Below are 15,281 nucleotides of genomic sequence, written 5' to 3' on the forward strand. Positions count from 1 at the left end.
TTGATGATGTCACTGGTAGGAAGGTTTCTGAACTGTCCACGGCCCTCCTCTGAGACACAGAGTGATTAAATGGAAACGGTGCCAATTTACAATGAACATTAGTGAGGACCAATTAAAGATACAAATGGATGAAGTGCTCTTTAAAGTTGTCAGGTAGACAATATATAATATTAGCCTAATAATTATACATTTACTGCAATGAAATGTGTAAGTTGCTACAGAGTAAACCTTACTGTTCACAAATAAATACATTTGCCAGAGAGGCAAGATTCCATGATGAGAAGAATAGCGACAAAGCAGGCAGTTTATCTTAACAAAATAATGATTTATTGATCATACAGGCGATACCAAATGTAAAAAAAGGCAAGTATTATTTTCAGTTTATCTTCACAATAAAGTCACAGATTACATTTCAGGATATCCTTTCCATCTCAAAATGAATACACTTCAATTGCCCCCTGAGAATAATCCCATTATTTGTTTCACAACAAGTACGAGGTACTTTTCCCATTATTGGGTTAGATATGTGTAGCAGGGGGGAGGCTTTATAAGGGATAATAGTAAAACACATCATGTCATATTAAAGAGAATTGCCTACTACACTATGCCACTTTTTTTCTAGAGGAAAGGTCCTCTTCAACAATGCACAGGTTATTTTTAACCACGGATGAGACATGGAAATTAATTGAAAAGGCTCTTTATGCTTCTACCTTCTGTACATTAAGCATTTAAAACCAACAATCATAATAGCTAACCAACACATACAATACCAATACAAACATTGGACTGGTGTAACAGAGGAGAAGGAGCACCACAGCATGGAATAAGGACATGCTTTACCATACTTCTACTAATTCACCAGGTGGCCAATATGCCCATATGTTTAGAAAAGCCATGCCTTCCAGCTCTTGTCCTCATCAGGTACAGATCCCCTTAATGAAAGCAGCCCAGCCCTTTTAAACCCTGTCTGCCAATAAACCCCACCCATAATTAAAACAAGGAGCACCTGGCTGATACGGCCTTAGTAACAGGTCCACTTGGTTACATAAGCGTACATGTTTACAGTTTTTTTAATAGTGTAACAGCAAAGTAAATGCAAACAATCATCAAAACACGTCTTTAACAGGGTGCATGGTTCAAAAAGAGTTAAAGTTCCAGTTCACACATCCAAACTTGGTCAGAAATATAAATGTTTGATCAATAATGCCCCTGTCAAGTATACTGTTTTCACCCAAAAAACACCCATAAAACAGTTTTATATAATGTAGCACCTTGAACTTGGCTCTGTCTTTGCCCTCGTTAACAATGCCATGATCCATTAATTATGGATCCGTGTATGGTAGCTGTCCGTGCCAGATAATAAAATCACAAGGCTTTTGTTGAACAGTTTTTTGTAGCTTTGTTAAAAACACACGCTCTAATATATATGATTCTGTTACTTGATTAGTATATAATAAGCTAGTATATTGAAACTTTCTAATTAATATAAAATATGAAGATGTGTGTGTGTGTGTGTGTGTGTGTGTGTGTGTGTGTGTGTGTGTGTGTGTGTGTGTGTGTGTGTGTGTGTGTGTGTGTGTGTGTGTGTGTGTGTGTGTGTGTGTGTGTGTGTGCACACGCATTTGCACACACTCTAAACAGTAAATAAAAGCCAGGCCTTCAGGTACAGCGTGAGGTTAACCCAGGTCCTTCAGTATTAACAAAATGCTTTGTTTGGTGAGTGTGAATGCACTCAATGTTTTGGATGTTTTGGAATCAATCGGAAATGTGTGAGAACACCAGCCTTTTCTTCAGGGTGAACTTTCTGGCCTTAGGCATGATGATCTCCGGTTTGGCCCCAGGCATGATGATCCCCGGTTTGGCCCCAGGCATGATGATCCCCGGTTTGGCCCCAGGCATGATGATCCCCGGTTTGGCCCCAGGAAAAGCAAGTACCTTAGGTGGATTGACAGGACTCAACGGCTCTTCCATCTCATCGTAGACCTTACGGAGAATGGTCATGAGGTCGTCTCCGCTGTAACAAACACAACATTCAGAACACAACTAGTTACCACCACTACATCTGACACTGACACAATGTAATAAGCCTACTTCATGCAGAAATATTGGCAATTAGGTGGTGAGGTCTAAAAAATATTGTGTACCAAGTTTGACTTAGCATGACGTAATAATATATTCCTATATTAGTTCATGTTTATTTTGTTTCATTTTCTTAATTATGATTTTGTGAATTACCTGTCACAGCCGTCTTTCAGTTGACGGCACACAGACTGCATGAACCCGCTGCCATCTTTGTCTTTATATGATGCGACCACAAAATCTGCGTCGACAGGAATATATTGTACTTGACAAATGGCAGAGCTGTCTGGTGGGACATTAAGCGGACCCGTGTACTGGCTGGCCTCGATGAAGAACACTTTGGGCTTGTTCTCAAGGGCGGGGCAATACCCTTGACTGAATGTCACAGTTATGTCATGAATCCAGAGGCGTTTCCCGTCGGTCCCGTAGACAACACCCTCTTCTCCGTGACTCATAATGCAGCAAACAAAGGCATCTCCATGCTGGGGAGGATCCTCGACATTAAGGTCATCGAACTGATCGCTGGACCATTCCTTTACACTGAACTTCTGTAGTTCAGCGAGGTCCTTGTCAGCGAGGTTCTTCAAAGTAGAGAAGTATTCCAGTGCCTCCAGCATCTGGATCCTGGTTAGGTCTTTACACATCAACACCCTGAAGCCCAGCCTGCTGAATTGACGTGCCAAATTGTCTGCAGGGGAGGAAAACAAACAAACCCTTCACTCATCAAGCTTCAATCACTCAAGTAGCCTTGGATCAAGACTATCATAGATGTACGTATTTTATCGAGTCTGATTTGTACTTTCGTATCTATAGTCTTGGTTTCTACCCCCCTAATAGTCACTGGACATCCACACACACAGCCTGTACCTCTCCGTACATGAACAAAAAAAAGTTCATGAGTGGTGCCTTTGATGAGTTAATTTAATTAAGCTACTGTATATGAACTAGAGGAACAATGTTAATTAGTGTGTGTGTGTGTGTGTGTGTGTGTGTGTGTGTGTGTGTGTGTGTGTGTGTGTGTGTGTGTGTGTGTGTGTGTGTGTGTGTGTGTGTGTGTGTGTGTGTGTGTGTGTGCGCGCACAAACGTGTGCTGAGCCAGCCTGTGTGTGTGAGTGCATGTCTTTAAGTTGTGCATGGAACCACCTGTTAGTGTTTAATTAGTGTAACGGGTTGCATCTTTGGGATGAGTATTTTGACTCAATTTATTTACTTTTAAGTATTTTGACTGACTTTGATTACTTTTTACCCACTGTCACTACCTTTTTAGTGACTTTAGTAGTTACTTGTAAGTACTTAAACAAAAAACGTTTTACTCAAATTGTAGATGGGTAGTAGTGTGTGTGTGTGTGTGTGTGTGTGTGTGTGTGTGTGTGTGTGTGTGTGTGTGCGTGTGTGTGTGTGTGCGTGTGCGTGTGCGTGTGTGCGTGTGCGTGTGCGTCAAAGTCAGACTTGATAAAATACATCTATGATAGTCTTTATCCAAGGCTATCACTGAAGAATCATTTTAAACATTTTACATTTTATGTTTAGCAATGTACAGCATCGCATTTACTTTTCATGTATCTTGATGTCACAGAGTGATCTTCAATTTGTAGATAACCAACATTACAAACAACAACAAAGAGTGTAAGTGCCATATTATCCAGACAACATTCATACCAGCATCCTCGTCTGTTCCACATGGACTTGATTCAGGTTCCTTAAAGTCCTCATTGTGAATGATCACACAGAGACCTGTAGGTTTGCTGTTCAACTCATACTGGTCTTCCTAAAAACGGCCAAGACAGGTTTTGAGTTTGGCAAAAGTGTACAATGGCACATGTCTGCTCCATGATTAATCAGAGCCCCGAGACGACATTATTTCATATTATATTATTTAAAGTGTAGTTTTCAAATGCAGAAGATATATTCTGACCTGGATCGTGGATGATATTGGTTCCCAGAAGGACATCATAGGGTGTTCACTATGCTGTCCAGCGGATCGACAGGTAGAACACAGATCATAGACAGGACATACTTTGCACATGAACCTGTGACCCTTGACCTCATCCCCACAGCCGCCACAAACCACACCAGGGTGTAGCTCTGGAAAAAAAACAATAACACTGTGTCAATATGAATTGAATATATAACTTAATAAAACATTGGTAATTTAGCTAATTTAGTGTGTGTGTGTGTGTGTGTGTGTGTGTGTGTGTGTGTGTGTGTGTGTGTGTTTGTGCAGCTGGTTGTGCGTTACGTGCTATCTAAACTGGCTTCAGGAAACACCATCGTCGTAGGTTCTCAAGAGCACAGCGTTACGTGTCTGACTAACTAGCTTCGGGAAACAGCACGCAAGTACTCCTGGGAGAGGCTTCGTAGCCTCCGTAGCACTGTCCTACGCAGCAGTTTGTTATGAGCGCCTGGGGCGCTCGTAACACCCTTCGTATCGAAATAGATCGATAAAAAGACCGACCACGCACCACACGCACGCACTCACACACACACACACACACACACAATTAATGGTAATAGTGAGCACTGTAAAAAATGTGTTGTGTGTTTCACAACCCTCACAGTTACACCGGGATAAATGAACACTGAGGATTTCACTGTGTTCTATGATCTGTATCTGTTCTGACCACTAATAGACACAGTGCTACGGCACGTGAATTGTGTGTGTGTGTGTGTGTGTGTGGTATTTTTATCGATCTATTTCACTGTATATATTCGCTACGAAGGGTGTTCAAACTGCTGCCTAGGACAGCACTATGTTCTTCTAAATTACTTCGTCCAGGAGGTCTTACGTGCGTGCTGTTTCCTGAAGCCTGTTAGGCAGACACGTAACGCTGTGCACTTCAGAACCTACGACGGTTGTGTTTCCCGAAGCCAGTTTAGATAGTACGTAGGGCACAACCAGCTGCTACTAATGAAGATAGTGCGTAGCGGGGTTGCTACTGTACAGCTGCGTGGAGGCTCTTACGCAGCTTCCTAGGCTACTGTTAAGTCAAAACGCAGAAATGTAGCTTTGACTTAGTGCTTGGAGCTTCATTTCAAATCCTCTTCCTTATATGGTCAAAAAACTTCACCTCTACTCAAGCAACACTACACTTCCCAGAGTGCAGCCGCAAAATGGCTGCTCGTTAACATTTATTGTTTTAAAACTTTGTTGGTTTGAAACTTTATTGTTTGAAAACACGAAGTTCTTTAAAAATGAGTTGTTTAAAGAAATGCTATGATTTGTTGTAAAATGGCAATGTTGCTAATCTTTATTTTTCTCTGTGTTAAAGGTTTACAACCTAACTAACCTACCAATTGATTGAAGACCAGACCGATTCAACCAAAACCAACAAATGAAACTAATGAAAAGGAAACAAGTTGGAAAATAAAAGAGTTGATTGAGTCTGAAAATCATATGAGTTGCGTCCTTGTATGTCCTTTGGAGCTAAACTAGAAAGGGACTTGACAGCTACGCACGACCTGAAATCGCTTTGGGAAACGCGGCCATTGTTATTATTACAGCTATACATGAGAACCATGTACAATATGAACTGGTGATCAATATGTTAACAAGCTAAACATTTTCAGCTTATAATTATATTCATATTAATATTATATTCATATTCATATTCATATTCATATTATTATATTCATACACTTTCAATACACTCCCGTGTTAATCAATATGTAGTGAATACACGCAGAGTTCTCCCCCAGCATAAGTATTTTTTTTGGAGACCCTCTCATGTTTTTCATAGATCTACAGTAATAAGATGTAGATGTTATTTTACCATATGCAACCAAAATATGTACATCATGGATTTTGTACGTACTTGCACACTGAACTACAACACATAATCAATATATTAGTTACAGTCTCTTACCCTGGAAGCCCTCGTCATTTTCTTCACCTGGAAGTATAAGAAATATTGTATTATATTTAGGGTAATAGTGTGACCTTGTCATCCAACCAACCAACCAACCAACCAAGACACACATTACTTGCACGGGACAACACAACATATAATAGTAAAGTTGATGTTTGAATGTCAGTTCATCCATAAAACACAGCACTCACATGAAGGCTTAGGCTGGAGTGATGTATCCGTCACTGAAACGAGAGAGAGACAGTTAACTATTCAGGCCCCACTGTGCAAATTAGGGGGGGGGGGGGGGCGTTCGTTTTGTATCAACCAGGATTTCGTAATTTGTTTTAGTTTTTCTTTTACAAAATAAATCGACATTCCACATGACAAACTGTTTTTGATTATAAAATGTGTCTTTTTACTGTAATTAAATATAGTTTACCGGTAGAATAAAATAAAAAAAAACTGATACTTTGCAGTTTTGGAACAAGGTATTGATAGTGTACACCTCTGCAAACAAGAGGTAGCACCAGTCAACAAAGTTAGTTTAGGTGTACCAAGGACCGAAATAACTCACCTGTTCTTTCTGAAGGTGAGCCACCAACAGCACCCTGTTGACCACAGTCATGTTATTTCAATCATAACATACGTACCTAACATACGAGTGCTATTGAACAATGTTATGTCTTGTATGGTATTGTCTGGATTTCAACCTGAAACCCTCCGCCTAGATGTACAGACACACTGTCCACCTGTATGAACACTGTGTGTCTCTCTGACCACAGGAGACTGGACAGTTACACTGTGACAACAAACTCTTACCTTCGGTTTCGGTGGATGTTCTGCCATCACGTGGTTACATGAAATATAACAAAAACACAAGGACATGTAAGAACGAAGACAAGACAAAGTCAATAACAAAATGAGAAATAGAAGGAAATGAATTGCAGTGAGAAATCCATAGATATGACATAAATACTAAATCAAAGATATTACAGTGTGCGTATTAATCCTATTAATACGTATCATTATGTATGTATTAAGGATGTATTAATCCTGACGGTATGACTTTCAATTCCATCAACAATACAGACCCTCCTCTTTTAATTGAATGGATACAGAGATACTGTACAATTTAGGCATTGCTGTATTTCAGTGCTGTAATGTAGTGCACATCACCATGAAGACATATAGAACTTTATCTTTACATGATTTCTTCCAGTTACCTTCTTCCTTACAGTTTATTAGTCACAGTTTTTATCATTTAACTCCAGCAGACCTAGCTGGAGGAGTCGATGACCCGCACATCATCTCAGTTAAGTCCACTGATGTGTCATGAAAGAATCTATGTATTATACCATGTATTTAAATTGTATAATACTGTGATGAAATGTCAGAAAGGTATGAAAGAAATGTACACCAACCAAGCCAATTTAACAAACCAAAATCTACTCTCTACCTTTTCAAAAGAATGTGAAGCATTATTGTTAAACATTGACATATATGATCTATTATCCTAGGATTGGAAAGGATTTCATGAAATGCTAAGATTTATACAAGCATTGTAAGTAAGGGAATTCCTTCTAATATCATGGCTAAGAGTGATTCATTTTACTAAACTAACATATGTGTATGTTGTATATGCATTAAAAGGTTCGTGTGGATTGTATTGTCGCCAAGACCAATACCAATTACTTGGTATTTTTTATACATATATGTGCATGTGTGTGTGTGTGTGTGTGTGTGTGTGTGTGTGTGTGTGTGTGTGTGTGTGTGTGTGTGTGTGTGTGTGTGTGTGTGTGTGTGTGTGAGAAAGTAATTTAGTAAATCTTACCAAGCTTCTCCAACAGCTCGCCTTCGTGACTTGCAAGGGCATCGTACAATGTTGCTATGATGTTCTGCTCTCCTCTGATGTCTTGTATTATTATGAAATACAGCTCCGTCATTTTTTCCTCACTTGTCTTCTTGTCGTCTACACATTTGTCATGCCACTGAGGAGGGAGAACCATGGCTACTATAGCCATGACCTTGTCACTTGAAACTCCCTTAATGATCGTGTCCATGTGCTTGATCACAAAACGTGCTGAGAAAAAAAGATTGGATTCCATTTATTATCCACAAGGGCAATTCATTTTGCTCGAGAAATTAATTTGACTATAAAGAGAGTGGTTTAGCTAAATGTATCACAGAAAAAAAAGAAAAACAAAACCTACTTACTGGTTACCTCAAGCATTTAAATGCACCAAGGAGAGAACTTTTTACCTTTTTCACGTCGTTCCGGTGAGGTCTTGTCATCATCAGCAGCCTGTTGAACATTAGTCATGTTATCTCATATCAAGTCTGAGTGCTATTGAACAAACCTTATGTCTTGTATGGCATTATCTACAGTAGTGGCTTTTCAACCTGAAACCCTCCATCTGAGATGTACAAACTGTTGTTGTGTCCGTCGTGAATGAACGATTCGAAGGTAATGGTTCTTTTTGATGAACGCAATGAACTGTCGTATCTATTCCTGAATTTGTTACGGCTCAGTCCTCCTCACCTTCACATTCACGACTCCTCCCCCCTCTCTGACTACTCCCTGGCTCAACTCAGCGCACCTGCTCTCCCTCACCAATCTCCACACCTGCCTTCCATTCTACAATCAGCTGCTGCCACTACAAAAGCCCAGTCTGCACTTCACTCCTTGCCAGAGCTTCACCTGTCAACACGTACGGTAAAGTACAGGCCAGCCTACAGTTAGCTTTTCCCAGTTGTAGTGCTAGGTTACTATTAGTCTTTCACTGCTATTTGCCAAGCTGTTTAACTTTATGCAGTTACAGCCCCAGCCTTCTGTTGTTATCCTGTGGTGGTTATTTGTCACTAAACCTGCCTCTCCTCTCCTCTCCAGTCTTCCGGATCCCCAGCTGAGCTGTGCCACCACGGAGCCACCAACCCACACCACCTCCACTCACTCCACTACCTTTTCCCCACAAACCTTGAATAAATACGCCCACGGGCTTCACCTAAACCTACGTCTCCTCTTGCTGTGCGCTTGGGTCACAAACATTCACCAGCCTTAACAGTAAGCTCTGGCCATCTGGACCCAGCCAGCATGGAAGGAAAACCACTGCCTCTCAGTCCGCTTCAGGCCCAGGGACAGGTTTTAGCACAGCACTCCCGCCTGCTACAGGAAGCATCTGCTGTCGTTTCTAATGTGCAACAGGAGCTCCAGGGGGTTTCAACTCTGCAGCAGTCCCAGGCCACTCAGCAGCAAGCCCAGATTAACCGACTCACTACTTTGGTCCAGGATCTCTCTGACCAGGTCGCCGCGCTCTGCGCTCGACTCACTCCACCTCCGGGCCATCCGGCCCCCGCTCCTGTCCAACCAGCTCCTGTGCCGAACGCAGTCCCTGAACCAGACATACCTCCCACTCGGGAGCCCCATCTTGTGGCCCCGGCTCTCTTTGACGGGTCTTTCACTCTCTGTCGGGAGTTCCTTATGCAGTGTGAGTACATTTTCGATCTGCAACCGAGTATGTATTCCACTGCCACCGCCCGCATAGCCTACATAGCTAATCTGACTACAGGGCAGGCTCGCCGGTGGGTTATGGCTAGTCGTGAGGGCTCTGCACCTTACATGCAAGATTACATAGCGTTTACTGAGGAGTTCAGGACTGTTTTTGATCATGATGTCCACGGACAGGATGCAGACTCAGCTCTTTCCACCCTCCAGCAGGGTTCTGGCTCTGTGGCGGAGTATGCCACAGAGTTTCGTATTCTCGCAGCCCGTTGCCAGTGGAACGAGGCCGCATTGTTCAGTGCTTTCCGGCGGGGTTTGGCAGAGCCCGTGAAGGATGCCTTGTCTGGTAGGGAGAGGCCTCCCAACCTGAGTCTGCTCATCTCCCTCTCTATTTCCCTTGATGAACGTCACCGGGAGCGTAAGCGTGAGAGGGCTCACCAGTGTCATGCTGCCGCTAGGCCATCTCCACCTCCTCCAGTCAGCCTTAACCGGCCTGTCCAAACTCTCTCAACTTCAGCTGGTGAGGAGCCTATGCAGTTGGGCCGAGCCCGCCTAACCTCTGCTGAACGTATGCACCGACGGCTACAGGGGCTCTGCATGTATTGTGCCAGCTCGGCACACTCAGTCGACTCACCGTGTCCCCTCCTGCCCTCCAGACCCTCCTCAGCCCGACTGCCAAAAGACAGGGCTCACCCTTTCGGGGGTTCAGAGTGAGCCGCCTATCTAACCCCCAGTCCCACTCTAACAAGGCCAGGTTTATTGTCACTCTTAACTGGTCGGGACAGACTCTCACCATACATGCACTTATCGACTCCGGGGCTGATGAGAGCTTTGTTGACCAAGGATACGCCCGGGAGGTGGGCCTTCCCATTACGCCTCTGGAGAAGTCTCTCTCAGCTTTCGCTTTGGATGGCCATCCCATGGGTCCCATCACCCACCGGTGCGAGGCTCTCACCCTCACGGTCTCTGGAAACCATGTGGAGAGCATCCGCCCCTACGTTATCACCTCCCCTGACACGCCGTTCATCTTAGGCAGACCTTGGCTGGAGCTTCACACCCCTCACGTCTGTTGGAGCTCGGGACGTATTCTCAGCTGGAGCATTCCGTGCCACGCCCGCTGCCTCCGGTCCGCCCAGATGCCCTCCAGTGTGGAACGACCCAGTCCTGCTCCCCCCGACCTCACCAAGGTTCCCTCCGAGTACCACGACTTGGGTGAGGCATTCAGTAAGGAGCGTGCTTGTACCCTGCCCCCCCACCGACCCTATGACTGCGCCATTGAGCTCCGTCCAGACGCTCAGCTTCCAGCCAGTCGCCTCTACAATCTCTCTCTGCCTGAGAAGGGGGCTATGGACAGTTACATTAATGGTTGTCTGGCTGAGGGTCTTATCCGCCCATCCACGTCCGCGGTGGCTGCGGGGTTCTTCTTCGTCAAGAAGAAGGGTGGGGATCTGAGGCCGTGCATAGACTACAGACAGCTCAACAACATCACAGTCAAGAACAAATACCCTCTCCCCCTCATGAGCTCCAACTTTGAACCCCTCGTCGGTGCTACCATCTTCACCAAGTTGGACCTCCGGAACGCGTACCACCTTGTGCGTATCCGTAAGGGGGATGAATGGAAGACCGCTTTCAAGACCCCCCGTGGACACTACGAATACCGGGTCATGCCTTTCGGCCTCACCAACGCCCCCTCAGTCTTTCAGGCTCTCATGAACGACGTGCTCAGGGACATGCTGGAGGTATTCGTGGTCCTGTACCTTGACGACATCCTGGTGTTCTCCCGGGGCCTTGAGGAGCATATCCAGCACGTCCGCATGGTCATCCAACGCCTCTTGGAGAACCGGCTCTACATTAAGGCTGAGAAGTGCGTCTTTCACTCGCCTTCTGTGGAGTTCCTTGGACTGATTGTGGAGGATGGCTGCATCCGTCCTGACCCCCGCAAGGTACAAGCCGTCGTCGACTGGCCTCAACCCACCACCCGCAGACAGCTCCAAGGATTCCTCGGGTTTGCGAATTTCTACCGCCGCTTCATTCGGAACTACAGCCGCATAGCGGCCCCCCTTACTCGACTCACCTCCACCTTACGTCCCTACGTCTGGACACCTGCTGCCTGTACCGCCTTTGCTACCCTCAAGGAGCACTTCACCACAGCCCCAGTCCTTCTCCACCCTGACCCCTCCAGGCCTTTCATAGTGGAGGTAGATGCCTCGGACATAGGTCTAGGGGCTGTCTTGTCCCAGCGATCAGTGGAGGACCAGAAGCTACACCCCTGCGCCTTTCTCTCTCGCCGCTTTGACTCTGCAGAGGAGAACTACGATATCGGGAATAGGGAGCTGCTAGCTGTGGTGGCAGCCTTTGAGGAGTGGCGCCACTGGTTGGAGGGCGTTGAAGAGCCCACACTTGTCTGGTCTGACCATAAGAACCTAACCTTTATCCGTGCTGCCAAACGCCTCAACTCTCGCCAGGCACGGTGGGCTCAGTTCTTGGATCGGTTCAACTATACCCTTACCTACAGGCCTGGCTCCAGTAACACCAAGGCTGATGCTTTGTCCCGACTCCATGCGCCAGAGAAGTCCTCGGCCGAGCCTGAGCCCATTATTCCTGCTTCTCGCATCATTGGGGTGGTCACCATGGACATCGAAGCGGAGGTTGAACGGGCCCAACACGCCGAACCCGGTCCAGGCAATGCTCCTCATCACCGGCTCTTCCCACCGAATCGGCTCTTCGTACCCGATTCGGTGCGGTCCCAAGTGCTTCAGTGGGGCCATACAAGCCAGTTCGCTTGCCATCCTGGGTTCCACCGCACCCTCTCCTTCCTGAGCCGGAGGTTTTGGTGGCCGTCTATGAGGACTGACGTCCGGGAGTTTGTCGCTGCCTGCACCACCTGCTCTCGTGCCAAGGCGTCACATCAGCCACCAGCTGGTCTTCTACGTCCTCTGCCTGTCCCCACCCGCCCTTGGTCTCACATCGCCTTGGACTTCGTGTCCGGTCTTCCCTCTTCCCATGGTAACACCATCATCCTCACTGTGGTAGACCGGTTTTCCAAGGCAGTGCACCTGGTGGCGCTCCCTAAACTCCCGTCCTCGGCAGAGACTGCTGCACTCCTCACCCAGCATGTCTACCGACTCCATGGGCTTCCCTGCGACATTGTTTCGGACCGGGGACCCCAATTCACGTCCCAGGTCTGGCGGGCCTTCTGTAAGGAGATCGGCGCTACCATTAGCCTCTCCTCGGGTTACCACCCACAAACTAATGGCCAGGCTGAACGGGCCAACCAGAGCCTGGAGTCTGCCCTCCGCTGTGTCTCCGCTCTCCATCCCACCTCCTGGAGCAAGGATCTGCCCTGGGTGGAGTACTCACTCAATGCCCTGACCTGCTCGGCCACTGGCATGTCCCCATTTGAGGCCTCGCTGGGTTACCAACCCCCGTTGTTTTCCCTCCAGGAGTCTGAGGCCTCTGTCCCCTCTGTCCAGGCCCACTTCCGTCGTTGTCGGCGAGTGTGGAAGGAGGTCCGCACCGCCTTGCTCCGCTCCAACGAGCGCTCCTGTCGTGGAGCCAACCGTCGCCGCACGTCTGCTCCGGTGTATCAGGTTGGGCAACGGGTCTACCTCTCCTCTGCTGATCTACCGCTCCAGGTATCCTCCAGGAAGCTGGCTCCACGGTTTATCGGTCCGTTTGAGATTGACCGCGTCCTGAGTCCCGCGGCGGTACGTCTCAAGCTCCCTGCCTCCATGCGGGTGCATCCCGTGTTTCATGTGTCCAAGGTCAAACCTGTTTCTTCGAGTCCTCTCATGCCCCCTGCCCCGGCTCCTCCGTCTCCTCAGATGGTCGACGGACATCCTCAGTGGACGGTTCGGCGGCTGCTAAAGGTGCGACGCCAGGGTCGGGGTTTCCAGTACCTGGCGGACTGGGAGGGTTACCCCCCTGAGGAACGCAGTTGGATCTCTAGGAAGCTCATCATGTGTCCCTCTCTCCTTCGGGACTTCTACCAAGCCAACCCTGACGCCCCCGGGCGGTCGCCTGGAGGCGCCCCTCGGAGGGGGGGTCCTGTTACGGCTCAGTCCTCCTCACCTTCACATTCACGACTCCTCCCCCCTCTCTGACTACTCCCTGGCTCAACTCAGCGCACCTGCTCTCCCTCACCAATCTCCACACCTGCCTTCCATTCTACAATCAGCTGCTGCCACTACAAAAGCCCAGTCTGCACTTCACTCCTTGCCAGAGCTTCACCTGTCAACACGTACGGTAAAGTACAGGCCAGCCTACAGTTAGCTTTTCCCAGTTGTAGTGCTAGGTTACTATTAGTCTTTCACTGCTATTTGCCAAGCTGTTTAACTTTATGCAGTTACAGCCCCAGCCTTCTGTTGTTATCCTGTGGTGGTTATTTGTCACTAAACCTGCCTCTCCTCTCCTCTCCAGTCTTCCGGATCCCCAGCTGAGCTGTGCCACCACGGAGCCACCAACCCACACCACCTCCACTCACTCCACTACCTTTTCCCCACAAACCTTGAATAAATACGCCCACGGGCTTCACCTAAACCTACGTCTCCTCTTGCTGTGCGCTTGGGTCACACACATTCACCAGCCTTAACAGAATTGATACGTTCAGTCAGTTCAATTGGAAATACAATATTTTTGATTGGCTGAAGAGAGACGGTTCCACCTTTCCTCTTTGGACTAAATATCGCGAGGAGGGCGGGCTCTTCTTCGTCAAAACGACGGGCAGCTTTCCTTATTGGACTGACCTCCGTGAGGAGTGACTGATATAGCTGTCTGTGTGTAGTCAGTGCTAGCCTGGCCAGACTAATACCACTGCATAGATATTAGTCTGGAATATCTGTGTGGAACCTGCATTTCCAAGGGGCCTCTGTTGATAAACCTGCACCATATTTGCATACTGGGCCCTGATTGGTGCCCCACTACTTCTGGGGCAGGGTAATCCAATCACAACCGAGCGGGCCAGACCAAATCTGCCAAGGGCTATTTTTATTTTTTTTGCACTGGCAGATTCGTCTGGTTTCCAGGCTAAATCAGTGCAGTGAACGAAAGGACTGGGATTCCATTCAAAGATCCCTTCAGAAGGGGGAGGGGGGAGCCTGAACGATGACGGTATCACTTAATGCAGTCAGCGAACGATGGAAAACAGTACTGACCGAGACCACCTCAAATGTGTTCAGTAAATGAACAATTTGAGGTGGTCTCGGTCCATACTGTTTCCGTTCGCGAGTGAATGACGATTGTGAATGTAATCTGATCCCAATCAACACTGGCGTGATGTCAGAGGTCCGCCCGCCTCCTCCCTTAAAGGAGACATCCGGACATTTTAAGTGTTATCTTTGATGTGTCGCTAATCACTCACCATCATTGAAATGGACGTTGACTTATTCCAGAGAGTCCCGTCTCCTGCAGTCTGTCGACCCCCTCCGTTGGCACAATGGGAGCCTGTGTAAGAATGAAATTCGTCTATTATAACCGATGCAAAGTTAGTTTTTTCTCTACTACTGCTCATTGTGGAGTCTCATGATACTCAAACATGCACTTAAAGTCCCTGACGAGCTAACGCTAATGCAGAACGAGCTAACGCTGGTTGCTCGTTTCTCTCCCAGAACCTGGCAACTCGGTGGTTGTATATATAACCCCAATGTTTCACATGGTTATATGAAATATAACAAACAAAACAAAGAAATGTAAGACAAGACAAACTTAATAACAGACAAACTCAATGTTGTAAATACTGTAGCTCTATATTGTATATTCTATATTCTTTAGTAAACAGAAAATACATTTTCAGGTCCAAATATAATTTTCATCCAATCAGGATGAAAAAGTCATACATAATACACAATAAACTAAGA

General features: G+C 46.5%; 1 protein-coding gene across 2 annotated transcripts in view; it reads right to left on the reverse strand.

Moving 5' to 3' along the window:
* Window positions 1-260: 260 nt before the first annotated feature.
* LOC308101238 (uncharacterized protein) overlaps window positions 261-15,281 on the reverse strand; it is a 29,841-nt gene continuing 14,820 nt past the window's right edge. For both annotated transcript variants that reach the window (XM_080450633.1, XM_080450634.1), the window contains 11 exons: window positions 14,786-14,868; window positions 8,187-8,229; window positions 7,759-8,007; window positions 6,747-6,766; window positions 6,502-6,535; window positions 6,137-6,169; window positions 5,943-5,969; window positions 3,995-4,164; window positions 3,739-3,847; window positions 2,236-2,767; window positions 261-2,014 (listed from right to left, as the gene is read on the reverse strand). In XM_080450633.1, coding sequence (XP_080306759.1) covers window positions 1,756-2,014; window positions 2,236-2,767; window positions 3,739-3,847; window positions 3,995-4,164; window positions 5,943-5,969; window positions 6,137-6,169; window positions 6,502-6,535; window positions 6,747-6,766; window positions 7,759-8,007; window positions 8,187-8,229; window positions 14,786-14,868 — 1,559 coding nt within the window. In that variant the 3' untranslated portion in view covers window positions 261-1,755. The remainder of the gene's footprint in view (window positions 2,015-2,235; window positions 2,768-3,738; window positions 3,848-3,994; window positions 4,165-5,942; window positions 5,970-6,136; window positions 6,170-6,501; window positions 6,536-6,746; window positions 6,767-7,758; window positions 8,008-8,186; window positions 8,230-14,785; window positions 14,869-15,281) is intronic.

The sequence above is a fragment of the Gymnoscopelus braueri genome (genome assembly GCF_963280865.1).
Source record: "Gymnoscopelus braueri genome assembly, chromosome: 15".
NCBI classification, from domain to species: domain Eukaryota; kingdom Metazoa; phylum Chordata; class Actinopteri; order Myctophiformes; family Myctophidae; genus Gymnoscopelus; species Gymnoscopelus braueri.